The 15029-nt window shown below is 44.6% G+C and overlaps 1 protein-coding gene across 1 annotated transcript in view; it reads left to right on the forward strand.

Moving 5' to 3' along the window:
* The first annotated feature begins 5828 nt into the window (after positions 1–5828).
* Positions 5829–15029, forward strand: part of ERN1 (endoplasmic reticulum to nucleus signaling 1) — a 92222-nt gene continuing 83021 nt past the window's right edge. Inside the window, exon 1 of the mRNA XM_033183979.1 lies at positions 5829–6024. Within this exon, the coding sequence (XP_033039870.1) occupies positions 5968–6024 (57 nt within the window). The 5' untranslated portion in view covers positions 5829–5967. The remainder of the gene's footprint in view (positions 6025–15029) is intronic.

Below are 15029 nucleotides of genomic sequence, written 5' to 3' on the forward strand. Positions count from 1 at the left end.
TCTCCCAAGTAGCTGGGACTAAAGGCGTCTGCCACCATGCCCGGATAATTTTTGTGTTTTTAACAGAGACATTTCACCATGTTGGCCAGGCTGATCTCAGACGCCTGACCTCAGGTGATCTGCCTGCATTGGTCTACCAAAGTGCTGGGACCCCACCCCCGGCCCTCCCCCCAACCAAAAAAAAAAAAAAAAAAACACAGAATCTGGAAGGAGGAAATAAAAAGCAGAGACACAGGAAGAAAGCCAGAAAATGGTAATATCCAAGGAGGAAAAGTTCCAGAGGAAAGAACCCTTAATATACCTGAATTGAAAAGAAGCCCAGTGGGGAGGGGGGAACAAACCCAGGAATTAAGTCCAATGGGATTTTAAAAGAGGAAGAATGTTTATGAGGTGCTTGAGAGAAGTTTCCAGAGAGTTCTGTGGAATTAAGCCAGACCTCAGGGGATTAGGACGGCCTGGCCAGTGAGGAAGTGGAGGTACTGTGAGAGATGGCCATTTCCATCTTGGTGCTGCCTTGGCCCTTTGAGAATATTCATGTACTGTAAACTGGGGACACTGGAAACTTTCTGTGGCCGCGTATAGACTTGGCACAAGTGGGTGTGAAATATAACACCCAGAGACAAGTGAACAAATAACGAGTCAGGATTAGCCTAAGCTACCCCACAGGGTAGAACCTGGGAGTGGGGTGGTGAGTGACGGGTGCCAGGTAGCGGGGGAGGGGCCTTGTTTCTTAAAATTAAATAACGCCCACTACATCAGGCAAAGGTCATCATCTTAGAGTAAAGATAAGACAAGATAATGCCATAAAGCATGTAGTTGCATATTTCCAAACATCAAACAGCCAATAAAAAAAATAAAGAAATAATAACTTTTTACTCCTTATGGTATAATGTGAAAAAAAAAAATCAGTTTTGCAACCTAAGAAAGTGTGTAGTGAGTGAGATTCTGTGGTAAAGGGAAGTTCTTAGAATGAGTGTCACAATCTTTTCTAATCCAGTCATCCTAGAACAGGAAGAGCCAAAGTCCTATTTACCTAAAAACCAAAGTGCTCACAGTGAGAACAACTTTTAAAATGTCCGTTAAACTTGAGGGGAGGATGGAGATAAGAATTTAGCTTGCTATCAGAGACTCTTGATTCATTGTTGTTTGTTTTTGTTTGTTTGTTTGTTCATTTTGTTTTGAGACAGGGTCTCACTCTGCTGCCCAGGCTGGAGTGCAGTGGTGCAATCACAGCTCACTGCAGCCTCCACCTCTCAGGCTCGAGTGATCCTCTCACCTCAGCTTCCAGAGTAGCTGGGACTACAGGTGTGCACCACCACACCTGACTAATTATTTTATTTTTTTGTAGGGACAAGGTGTCACTATGTTGCCCAGACTGGTTTCAAACTCTTAGGCTCCAAGATATCTGCCACCTCAGCCTCCCAAAATGCTGGGATTATAGGTGTAAGTCACAGCGCCTGGGCCCTTTATTGTTGTATTAATATTTATCCCATAACTACTCCACACACACTGTAAGTTCAGTTCTAGAAGCAGCAGCAGCGATATCACTTAAAAAAAAAAAAATCTGACTTGATTTATTCTGATAAAGATACCGTTCCTTTGAAATGTTACTGGAGTTTTCAACCATGACCTTTCTTTCTGGTTTTACTAGATTTTTCTTTCAAGTCTCCTCCTTCAAAGGTATCTATCCTCTCACTAGCTATCTGCAAATCAACCTCACAAGCATTTTTAAATGAGATTTTAAAGGGTTTTAAACACAAATAAGACAGGCACAAACTCCTTTTTGGGTCATAATTTATTCCACTAGAGGGCGACATTTGCTAAACTAAAAGGGATTCATGGCTGCAGGGATCGAGGCTGGACATCAAGATTGAACTGGAGCCCTGGATCTTGACTGCCTTCAGTGCACAGTGGAAACTGTAAATCGCACAGGTATCTGGGCTTTGCCCCTGGACATTGTGAATCAGTCAGGGAAAGGGGTACAAGAAATTATTAGAAATAGGTTTATTTCTTTTATTTTTTTTTTGAGGTGCAGTCTCACTCTGTCGCCCAGGCTGCAGTGCAATGGTGCAGTCTCGGCTCACTGCAACCTCTGCCTCCTGGGTTCAAGCGATTTTTCTGCCTCAGCCTCCCGAGCAGCTGAGACTACAGGCGCACACCACCACGCCTGGCTAATTTTTGTATTTTTACAAAATTACAAAATTTCACCATGTTGCTCGGGCTGGTCTTGAACTCCTGACCTCGTGATCCACCCGCCTTGTCCTCCCAAAGTGCTGGGATTACAGGTGTGCGCCACCATGCCCAGCTTTTTATTTCTATTTTTTGGAGACAGGGTCTTGCTCTGTCGCCCAGGCCGGAGTGCCATGTCACGATCAAAGCTCACTGCAGCCTTGACCTCCCGGCTCAAGCCATCCTCCTGCCTCAGCTTCCCAAGTCACTGGAACTACAGGTGTGAACCACCATGCCTGACTAATTTTTTTTTTTTTTTTTTTTTTTTACAGAATCAGTGTCTCACTATGTTCCCCAGGCTGGTCTTGCTCTCAAGCAATCCTCCTGCCTTGGCCTTCCAAAGTGCTGGGATTACAGGCGCGAGCCACCATGCCTGGCCTGGAAATCCATTTTTGTTGTTGTTGTTGTTGTTGTTGTTGTTGTTGTTGTTTGTGTGTGGGGGGGTTTATTTTGTTTTGTTTTTGTTTTTGTATTTTTTTTCTTTTTTCTTTTTTTTTGGCTCTCCGAGTTTGGGAACCAGTGGTTTAAAGAGAGGTTAAGTGAAAATAAGATTTTCTTCCACCTCCCCATAGTCAGGTCCTGCTGCAGTTCTTTGTTGAATCTGATGTATATATGTTTTTTACACTGGTGGAAAAGGGGGCTTATCTTTACACTAAGACCATGACCTTTGCTTTGTTCAGTGGATGTTATTTAATGTGACTTGCAGAAAGGTCATTTACTGCCCATTTTCAGGTCTTTTATATGGGCAGGTCCACTTCAAAGGTACCCTACAAAATATTCCATTTCTGTTTGTGTTTATCAGTGCTGCCAGCTTTTACTTTATCATAAGCAAAAAGCTGCCTAAAGAAGTACTTGACTGGCCGGGCTCGGTGACTCAAGCCTGTAATCCCAGCACTTTGGGAGGCCGAGACGGGCGGATCACGAGGTCAGGAGATCGAGACCATCCTGGCTAACACGGTGAAACCCCGTCTCTACTAAAAATACAAAAAACTAGCCAGGTGAGGTGGCGGGCGCCTGTAGTCCCAGCTACTCGGGAGGCTGAGGCAGGAGAATGGTGTAAACCCGGGAGGCGGAGCTTGCAGTGAGCTGAGATCCAGCCTGGGAGACAGAGCCAGATTCCGTCTCAAAAAAAAAAAAAAAAAAAAAGAAGTACTTGACTGTGGAGCAAGATTATGGGCAATGCCACCATAAATAAAACCAGTGCTTATCAGTCTGGATTGCCAAGCAAGTGGAGAAGTGCATGAAGTATGTGGACGATGCATAAGAAATTCAGAGAACGGGGCTGGGTGCAGTGGCTCATGCCTGTAATCCCAGCACTTTAGGAGGCAGGGGTGGGCGGATCACGAGGTCAGGAGTTCGAGACCAGGCTGGCCAACATGGTGAAACCCCGTCTCTACTAAAAATACAAAAATTAGCCGGGTATGGTGGTGGGCGCCTGTAATGCCAGCTACTTGGGAGTCTCAGGCAGGAGAATCACTTGAAACCGAAAGGGCAGAGGTTGCAGTGAGCCAAGATCATGCCACTGCACTCCAGCCTGGGCAAAAGAGTGAAATTCCATCTCAAAAAGAACAAAAGAAAAAAAAAAATCAGAGAACATGTAACAGTGCAATTAAGCCCTGGGGATTTAGTCCAACTGAGTGTAAGACAAATAATATCTACCTGGCCAGGCTTCTTGGAACAGATTTTTTTTTTTCTTTCTAAGATCTTTAAAACTGATTTATGAGTGAAATTGAGGTCAGCATTCCCTTTTGTGTTTCATCTGCTGATGTTACAGGGTCACAGTGACATTTTGAATTGTAAAAGGGCTGCCAGAGTTCCAGTACAGCGAATTTTTCCCTCGTAGACTTACTCTGAGAAAAAGCACCGGCGGGGGGATGTGAAAGTGACATTTTTCAGTCAAGCTTCTCTTTTAAGTTAAGTATACAGGGTCTAACAGATGCTGTTGTCAGCTGGCAAACTGGACAGGTAATCATTAAAGAGGTCCTCCCAAGCCAGGTGTCATGGGGCACACCTGTAGTCCCAGCTACTGGGGAGGATCTCTTGAGCCCAGGAGTTCAAGAGCAGCCTGGGCAACATAGTGAGACCTCATCTCTAAAAAGAAAAGATAAAAGGTCAAGAAATAAAGAGCTCCTCCCAGTTTCAGGGCTGTAGGCCTCTCTGGACACCTGGCTACATTGCTCAGGAGTGCTGGGTCTCTCAGTACATCTCTCTGCCAATCCCAAACCTCTGTTTGCACTTAGACATGCAGGTAACACTTTTCAAAATGTTTCTACTGTTTTCGCAGTTGCCAAGATTCTTCCCACTCTTACAGAGATGCGTTGGAGTCTCCAGCATGCGGTAGGGATTAGTTCCTTCATTGTAATCCAGGCCTAGGGGGTTAGGAATGGGGAGTTCTATTTGCACGATTTGGACTTACTATCATTTTGGTCTGTTTTAGTTGGATAACATTGACCACAATGCACACAGACTGGACATTTGGCCAGTCCCCCACTACTACTTTGTTGTTTTGTCTAGAACTGCTTATTCTTTTCCTTCAAATTCGAAAAATCTTAGGCTCTCATATGAGCAAGTCAGGAAAAATTAGAGAATGTCATAGGCCTGTTTTCTTTTTCCCCTAGGATAAGTTAGATACCTTTCCTTGGGCTCCAAATCTCAATTTACTCTCTTTCCTTGCAAAAGACGTGTCCTCCGTCCCCATGTCCCTCTCAGTGGAGGCCAGTGCCAGTGACCAAAAAGCTGCCGAGCTCTTTAACTCTAATTAGTAGTCCACACCCTCACACAGACCTTGCAGGAGGCCTCAGCCCACCCACTCCCTCCAACGAGTTGTGACGCAGGCCATCTCAAACTTCACATCCACACGTGTCACATCAACGCACGTGACACAAGTGGCCGAATTGGTTTCCTCCTTATAATTTTTGGTGAGTGACTTGGCCGTGGTTCATTCCAAACGGAACTGATGGCTGTTGGATATGACTTGAGGGGAATTCCTGAGGGCAAGGAAAAGGAAGAAAGAGGCACTGGAGGAGACGAGGCACAGCTGGAGAACCCTACGGCTGTGAACACTGCGACTGCAGCGCGGGGCAGCTGAGCCGTGTTTGCTGGAAGCCTCCGGTTGCTGCTGAAACCTTCGCTCCGGAGGTCGCCTCAGTAAACCTCGCCGATGAGTCCACCACAGCGGAAAGACGGAAAGGGGGCTTCTAGGCACCCGGGACCGCCCGTGTCCCGCCCTTTTCCCCGATGAAGTCTGACGCGGCAGGTCCCTTGGCAGGGTTAATGGGACCACCTGGTGGGGGCATTGCAGGTCTTTCCCAGCCACAGACAAGCTTCGCGCCTCGATCACCCAGCGCCCCCAGACGCTGGATGCCCAGGCCGGGTCCTCCATAGCCGCCACCGCCTCCTGAGGAGCGAAGCCAACCAGATGCCAGCACCGCCTTCGGCCCCGCCCCGAGCCAGCCCCCCCAACCCCCCCGGGTCACGCCCTCGTCCCGCCCTCGTCCCCGCCCCCATCTCCGCCCTGAACACGCCCCTGGATTGGCCCCGCCCCCGTCACCGCCCCCAACCCCGCCCCGACCGGAAGAAGCCGAGGCACCCGCGCTTATAGGGCCGGGAATGGGGGTGCCGCCGTCGCCTAGTCAGCTCTGCGTCCGCTGAGGCTAGGTCGCCGCCTCGCTGTCGTCGCGGCGCCCCCGCCCCGTCCTCTGTCCGTACCGCCCCCGGAGTCAGGGCCGAGTCCTCGCCATGCCGGCCCGGCGGCTGCTGCTGCTGCTGCTGACGCTGCTGCTGCCCGGCCTCGGGGTGAGTGACCCGGGAGCGTGGGGTGGAGGACAGCTCGCGACGGCCGGGTCGGGGCCGGGGCAGCGTCGCGCCGGCCGTCGGGGCTGGAGTCCGAGCTGGGAGCGCGGCGGCGGCCAGAGGCCCCGTGCGCCCCGCCGAGGGAGGCTCGGGCCGGGCGTAGAAGGCGGCGCCGGGCCAGGAGACCTTCCCTGACTGGAGTCGCGGCCCCACCGAGGTGTCGGCCGCCCGAAGAGCCTCCTAAGCCAGCGCGGCTGTTAGGGGCAGCGGCTTCCCGGACCCCGCGGGTTCGGGCGCAACTTCGTGGCGCCCTGGACGGCACCTGGAGGTCCCAGAGGGCCCCGGCCTGGGGAGGCCGCCCACCTGCGGGACCCTCGTCCTCGCGGGTGGGCGCCGGCGCTGCCTGGCGGGGGCCGCAGGAGGAGCCGAAAGGGCGCTGGGATCCAGGGGAAGGGTCTGTCCTGCGCTTCGAATCCGTGTTTGAACTTTTTAAAAATTCGAAAACTTTGGGGAACGAATGCAACAGGGAGTAAGGACTCTCACCCGAGAGCTGGCTTCTGCCACTTGCCCTGCCGGTTTCTTGGTACTGGGAGGCTGCAGGCTTCCTTCTGTGCACCAAGACTTCCTTGAGCAAGTGGAGCTGTGGGAATAGCACTCTTGGAAGATCCCACATGGGTTCGAGGTGAGGCCATTTCAGAACCTCAAATGAAAGACTCTCTTCTCGTGGGAGAGCACCTGGGGTCATCAGAAATGTCTTTCCATTTTTTTCTGGAGGAGACGAATGATAGGGCCTGGTTTACATTCATTTAACTATTTATGACCTTCACTCAGCTGTGGATTTGGAGACATTTTGTGGGAGACTTGGTTTTTTTTTTTTTTTTTTTCCTGGTTGAAGAACCTAAATTAGCGAGTGTTTTTTACAAAATGTATTGTTCAGGATGTGAGCGTGGCAAATTTGTCCGTGTTCTGTTTAATGACCTCTTTAAACGTACTGTGTACTCTTTAATAGGGATATCATGTACCAAGTGTCCCAGTAGAACACTGACATGTGTGTGCCTGCGTGCCAGCCACCGCGTGAACTCTTTGGAGGTTTTGCATTTTGGGTAAATAACTGTCTGTACTCTTGGAGTAACAAGAATTTGGAAACAGACGAAGTAAATAAATAAGGTCACCTTTTTCAAATTCGGGTTTTTTTTGGTGTGGTTTTTTTTTTTAAATAAAGGAAAATTTGTAGATACTTTCTTTATAATAGAACTTGTGGAAGTTAAGTTTTTCTTTAAAATAAAAACCCCACTTCTACAACTAAGGTCAGGTTTTGAACTTGAGCATCTCACTTTGGATTGGTAACTACTGCCTGGCATCTGTTCACAAATGAGGGTGTAAGTAGAATGACCAAATGTTAGACATGGAATTCGATCATTTCATATCGTCAAGGGATAGGTGTATATGGTTTCCTTTGCCACATCTTTCCTTTTGCTACTTTTTCACTGGATTCTAGTGTTTGGTTATTGAATAACTTAGGCTAAAGAGCCAAAAATAACGATTTAGCTTTAGTAGGAACTATAGTTTCAGTTCGTGTAAATATTTCCAATTTGTATTTAGAAATCCAAACTTCTCAGAGTTCATGATAAAATATTCTGTACCCTTATGAAAAGGTTATAGTTTAGTGTAACTACTATTTAGGTGAAAAGTCAGGCTGGGCGCGTTGGCTCACAGTGGGTGGATCACTTGAGGTCAGGAGTTCAAGACCAGCCTGGCCAGCTTGGTGAAACCTTGTCTCTACTAAAAATACAAAATAAATAAATAAATAAATAAATAAGTAAGTAAAATGAAAATTAGCCAGACTAATGCGCAGGTAGCGCAGGCCAGTAATCCCAACTACTGGGGAGGCTAAGGTAGGAGAAGCACCCAAACCCGGGAGGCGGAGGTTGCAGAGATGGAGCCACTGTGCTCCAGCCTGGGGGACAGAGCAAGACTGTCTCAAAAAAAAAAAAAAAAAAGTCACAATTTCACTCCTAGAATTTTCTCTCAAGAGTTTTAACATAGTAAAAATTATTATTTTAAAATTGTGAATGAAACTCATAGCAAAGTTTGCAGTTAAACCAGGCAACAGTGATGTGCAGAACACAGTGGGTATAAAATCAGACAAACCTGAGTTCTAACTGGTCACTTGCTAGCTGTGCCCTAGGCATATTCTTTTACTACTACTTCTTTTTCTTTCTTTTTTGATATGGAGTTTCTTCGCTCTTGTTGCCCAGGCTGGAGTGCAATGGTGTGGTCTCGGCTCACTGCAACCTCCGCCTCCTGGGTTCAAGTGATTCTTCTGCCTCAGCCTCCCAAGTAGCTGAGATTACAGGTGCCTGCCACCACACCCAGCTAATTTTTGTATTTTTAGTAGAGACGCGGTTTCACCCTGGTGGCCAGGCTGGTCTCGAACTCCTGACCTCAAGTGATCCACCCACCTTGGCCTTCCAAAGTGCTGGGATTACAGGTGTGAGCCACCGCGCCCGGCCGTGATTTTACTTCTTAGAGACTGCTTCCTGATAGGTGAAATTGGGACAGCTAACACGTGAAAGAAGGCACCACCTTCACACGTACTTAATAAATGTAAATTCTCTTTACCCTCCAAAGATGCTTTTTACACTACGTCATCATTTTTTGAATGTTATACTATGCCTCTGCAAGAAATAGTTTTTGATGTTTCTTTTTGATTGATGGAGTAACTGTTGCATTGGAGGCAATACTGTGATTTTCTTTCAGTGTGTGTCTTTTTGAGCCAGACATTGACTCATTATGAGTTGAGACTTTAGGCTACCAGATCCAAAACGCAATAACATTGGCATTATTAAGCACTTGAGGCTGTCTTTTGTTAATCCAGAATGTGCTTATTTAGTCAGTGAGTTTCTCCTTTCTTCCTAGACCTATATCTTTCTCCTAGAGTTGGTTAGTGTTACATCATCACTGTCAGCAGTCCTCATTTTATGGTGTTTAGGTGCCACATCTCTCAGTTATCAAAGAGATCAGTACAATGTGAGGCAAAGTACCTTTTTTAAAAAAGCTATAATATATCAAATTTCTTTCGTTTAGCCAATATTTTGGTTTTAGAGGAAGGTTTTTAAAAAGTCACCAAGAACTGAGGATCATATGTGTACAGAAACACTGTAATCTGATAGATGAGTCTTAACTAGCAATGTCTTTGCTTATCATTTATTCTGACAGTGATCACCTGCATTCATTATCCTAATAGGCGATATCAAGTGTTTATACTGAGGCCACAAGTAGAATGTTTCATTGAGTTTGTTATCAGGGCTGCTGATCATGAAATTAAACTGTAGTTGTGCACATGTGTATTGCTTCATTAACTTGCCTGCCTACTCAGCCTTCTGCAGTAATGTAGCTTCTCAGAGCACGGGAGAAAAATGTATCTGAGAGTTATTCGAGAGAGAGTTCAACAATAGACCATGTTTCCGAGCATAAATCCAGTGAACCACATAAAAATTTCTTCGTGTCTGGATGGAATAGTGTCACTTGCATGGGTCTGAGGGTTACATTATTTGCCTGCCCCAGATTTGGACTCCATTTTTCAGGTGAAAGAATCCTTGGATAACTGCTTCATTTTCATAGGAAACCTCTTTGGTTTCGGGATCCAAAGTAATACGTAGGTTCAATATTTTGTAGGTTTTATAATCAAATGTTCTCCCTAAAGAGATGACATAGGGGAGAAAAGCCTAATGTATCATCGTAATGGATTCAGTTTTTATTATGCACAAACTCTGGGCTTGTAACCTAGGAATATGATTAGAGTGTGATGCTGGCTTAAAAAATAGGACTGGTGAATCACAGTTTGTGAATAATAAACATACTGGTTGGAAATATTTCCCAGAAGCAGTTTTTTTTTTTTTTCTATCTATCTTTACCTATATCCCATGTTTGGTTTCAAACTTCCCTGCCTTAGAGCGACACAGCTGGTTTTAGACAGTCTCTATATCACTATCTTATGATCTTTGCTCATGTACAAACATACAGCAAATACAACAGTATAAAAATATGATGTGATCGATTTTTGTTCACTTTTTCCCCACAGAACGTCTTCTCTAACCCGATAGGAAATGTTCTGAGTACACCATCACATTTGTCATTTTAGTAGCACCTCAGTAAACCATCATCCATGTGAAAAACATTGAGCTTCTCAGCCGGGCGTGGTGGCTTGCGCCTGTAATCCCAGCACTTTAGGAGGCCAAGGCGGGCGCATCACTTGAGGTCAGGCGTTCGAGACCAGCCTGGCCAACATGGCAAAGCTCTGTCTCTACTAAAAATACAAAAATTGGCTGGGCACAGTGGCATGCACCTGTAATCCCAGCTACTCAGGAGGCCGAGGCAGGAGAATTGCTTGAACCTGGGAGGTAGAGGTTGCCGTGAGCTGAGATCGCACCACTGCACTGCAGCCTGGGCAACAGAGCAAGACTCTTGTCTCAAAAAGAAAAAAAAAACTTGAGCTTCTGTGCCCAACCATTTGGGGACTGGGGTTGTAACTGATCAGGGTTGATGCGGTAATAAGCCGAGCTTTGCCTGCCAGTCATCTTGCTGTGGCCATAGGGATCATAAGGAAAGGGGTATTTTCATTTTTTCAATTACTTTGGGTTTGGTGCTTTCTGTATGATAACAGGGGAAGTTTTTTTTTTTTTTTTGAGGCATTGTCTCAAAGTAATCATATTCATTGTAGAAAACTTAGAAAGGATAGATAAGCCTAAATTAAAAAATAAAAACAAGGCTTCTATTATCTTATTTTCCAAACATTACCTCTATGTAGATTTTTAACAATTTTATTGAGATATAATTCACCTATCATCGCAATTCACCCATTTAAAGTGTATAATTCAGTGGGTTTTAGTATATTCCCAGAATTCTGCAGTCATCACCACAGTCCATTTTAACACATTTTCATCATCCCAGAAATAAACTTCATACCTATTAGCTGTTACATACCGTTTCCCCCCAAACCTCCTAGTCCTTGGCAACCACAAATCTACTTTCTGTCTATAAATTTGCCTATTCTGGACATCTTTATATAAGATATAAATGGAATCATACATTATGTGGTCTTTTGTAACTGGCCTCTTTAACTTACCATCATGTTCTCAAGGTTCATCCATGTTGTATAATAGCATGTGTCAGTACTTTGTTCCTTTTTATTGCTGAATAATATTCCATTATATGAATATACCACATTTTATTTATCCATTGTATTAGTCCATTTTCATGCTGCTGATAAAGACATACCCGAGACTGGGCAATTGACAAAAGAAATAGGTTTAATGGACTTACAGTTCCACGTGGCTGGGGAGGTCTCACAATCATGAAGGAGGAGCAAGTCACATCTTACTGACATTGATGGCAGCAGGCAACGAGACATCTTGTGCAGGGAGCCTCCCATTTTTAATACCATCAGATCTCGCGAGACTTATTCACTATCACAAGAACAGCACGGGAAAGACCCACCCCCGTGATTCAGTTATCTCCCACCAGCTGCCTCCAACAGCACAGGGAATAATGGGAGCTACAAGATGAGATTTGGGTGGGGACACAGAGCCAAACCATATCATCCATCCATTGAGGGACATTTAAATTGTTTCTGCTTTGGGACCATTAATAATTCTGCCATGAACATTCGTGTACAAATTTTTGAGTGGGCATTTATTTTCACTCTTCTCGGGCATGTGTCTAGGAATGAGATTGCTGGGTCATATGGTAACTTTTTGTTTAACCTTTCAAGGAACTGCCTGTTTTCCAAAGCAGCTGCACTGTTTTACATTCCCACCTGCAATAAAGGAGGGTTACAATGTCTCTTATTCCCTAACCATTATTACCTATCTTTTTAATTTTAGCCATCCTGGTGGATGTGGAGTGGTAACTCATTATAACTTTGATTTGCATTTCTCTAGTGACTAATCTACTAATAGCTTGACATATGTTCTTTCAGATGCTTTTTCTGTGCACATATTTACAGGTAATACTTTTCTTCCCCACACTGAAACATATAGATCTATGTCAATACACTTAATTCTGCAACATTATTCTTAATTGACTGCATAGTATTTCTCTGAATGGAATGGATGTACCATAATTTGACCACTCAAATCATTTAGGTATTGTGGCTGTTTTTATTTTATTTTTTAAATTTTTTTCACTACACAGATGTTTTCATTTTCATTATAAAAATTGTAACAATGTAATGAACTTTCTTGTTGCTAAACTCTTGAATGAGTTTTAACTACTTAGTTATTTCCTTGAATTCAAGGAAATTCCTAGAATTGAAATTTGCTGATTGTATGTAGTATTTTACAGCCCTCTCCCCCAGCCCCTAAGCAATATTGAATGTTTTAAAAACCACAAAACTAACCTTAAATTGTTTTTATGACAGGCAGTTTCAAGTATACCATTTTCTTTTATCAGTGGCCACTTTCTTTTAGGAGTGTGGACTTTAAGTTGGATGAAAACAGAATGTTTACATTTTGTTTATATTTTAAAGATGTAAATAAACCAGGGCAGTTCTCTGGATGACACCTTTTGTACCTAAAAGCTGTTGAGAAAATGTTTTATTTGGATTTGTTAAATAACTCACTTGTGGGGTCCTTTGGTTTGCAGTGGTTTCAGATCAGCTTTCTAGCAGATGTGGCTCCCGTGAGCACCCTGAACTACCTTGGGATAATTCTCTGGTTTTGAGGGTTGCCCACCTCCTGCAGATAAGATTCTTTGTATGGTCAGTTGTGAGGCCATTTAAAATTTTGCCTCAAGACTGTTCATAAATCAGAGTTGATACATTGATTGTCCCTTTTGGAGGCTGCAGTTCTTAAGACATGTGGCTGTTCTTCCTAGGAATATTGAAGTGCCACTTGATAATAAAGTAATACCTTTTGCTGAGGTTAGCTACCTGGAAAAATAAAAAAATAAATGTAATATCTGTGGTGGTTTATTTTTTGTTTTGTTTTGCTTTTCCTACAAATGTACCTGACTTTATTCTTCTAAAACAATATGTCCCTTTCAAAATAATCACCCTTTGGCATGAGTTTGCATGTTATGGAAATCAGTCTTTAAAAAAGAATTTGGGGCCGGGCGCGGTGGCTCAAGCCTGTAATCCTAGCACTTTGGGAGGCCGAGACGGGCGGATCACGAGGTCAGGAGATCGAGACCATCCTGACTAACACGGTGAAACCCCGTCTCTACTAAAAACTACAAAAAACTAGCCGGGCGAGGTGGCGGCGCCTGTAGTCCCAGCTACTCGGGAGGCTGAGGCAGGAGAATGGCGTGAACCCGGGAGGCGGAGCTTGCAGTGAGCTGAGATCCGGCCACAGCACTCCAGCCTGGGTGACAGCGCGAGACTCCGTCTCAAAAAAAAAAAAAAAAAAAAAAAAAAAAAAAAAAAAGAATTTCCAGTTAAATTTAATAACTTGTCTAACCTATTTAATAATTCAACTTTAAAACAAAAACGAACCTTTAAAAACAAATATTTGCTCTTAAGCCAGTTATCCTTATACAAGTTAAAACATTCTCCAGTTCCTTCCAGTCTTTGCTTAATAGGACTTTTACATGATTCACACTGCACTTTTGATCAAAATAGTTATTACCCAGTTTGATCACACGATTTATTGAGGACACTTGGATTTGATTTTCAACTATTTATTAAAATGAAATCCATCCTAAAGTGAGCAGGATTTTTACCATTTAGGGGATTCAAAAGTATATTCTTTGAAGGGAATTTCCAAAGAATTCCAGAAATATTTTGAACCCTAGAAGCATGTATAAATAGATGTGTAGCCTCCCAAGATAACTGGAATCAGAGTGCATTAGACTGCTTGATGGGCTCTCAGCCATGTAGTCCAATGAGTCTCAATTTTTTCCCCCTCCAGCTGCACATAAGAAATATGATGCACATCCCTCAGTAACAGTATGAGCACATCAGAACCTAGGAGGGTGGTATTTGGGGCACCCTCTCTCAGGCATTACCCTCCTCTCCCAAGCTGAAAAAAATTACTACCCTCCTCTGTCTTCCAGAACAGACAGATGGGAAAAGCCAACCAGCAAGGGCTGGTGACCTGTCCAAGGTCATGTGTGAGTGGCAGAACCAAACCTTAAACTAGATCCTCCTACTTCCCTTTGAAGAGCGGTCCCTGCAGTGCTTATGTTCTGGTGTGTATGTTGGGACAAACCAGTCTGGCTGCCCTCAGTCATACCCTGAGGAGCTGACCAAGCTACGTGGCCATGAGACAAGGATCTAGAGACGGTCTAGGCCAGTAGGCTTTCTTGTAAGCTTCAGGAAAATACCCAGATAATGCTCTTTTTCCTCTGTCAAGAATCATGGCCTTCTGTTGCAGTTGTGCGAAGATGCCGTTTTGAGATGGGCTGCCTTCACCTGAGAGTCTCCGTAAGGAAAATTGACCATTTTCAACTGTAGAGTCAAATCCAGCAATCATGGAAAGAGTAGGGATTAACAGCCTGCTAGGTTGGGCATGGTGGCTCACGCCTGTAATCCCAGCACTTTCGGAAGCTGAGGCAGGCAGATCACAAGGTCAGGAGTTCAAGACCAGCGAACATGGTGAAACCCATCTCTACAAAAATACAAAAATTAGCCAGGCATTGTGGCAGGCACCTGTAATCTCAGCCACTTGTGAGGCTGAGGCAGAAGAATTGCTTGAACCTAGGAGGCGGAGGTTGCAGTGAACCAAGATCCTGCCGTTGCACTCCAGCCTGGGCGACAGAGCAAGACTCCATCTCAAAAAAAAAAAAAAGCCTGCTAAGCCTAATTCACAGTTTAAGCTCATTTCTTTGCTTGGAGTCTAATAATATCCAAGCAGGTGCATGTTTTCAGTAACATCTCGCCTAGTCATATGTCTGAAAGAACAAAACTGAAAGTTCTTTCCTTAGAGGCTTTTAACCAAAGCCTCTCTTGTCTGGCTCAGTCACAGCCTTCACTAAGAAATCCTGAAACTTTTGCATTACCATGCTGGTTC

This window comes from Trachypithecus francoisi, unplaced genomic scaffold (assembly GCF_009764315.1).
Source record: "Trachypithecus francoisi isolate TF-2019V2 unplaced genomic scaffold, Tfra_2.0 Lachesis_group20, whole genome shotgun sequence".
NCBI lineage: Eukaryota > Metazoa > Chordata > Mammalia > Primates > Cercopithecidae > Trachypithecus > Trachypithecus francoisi.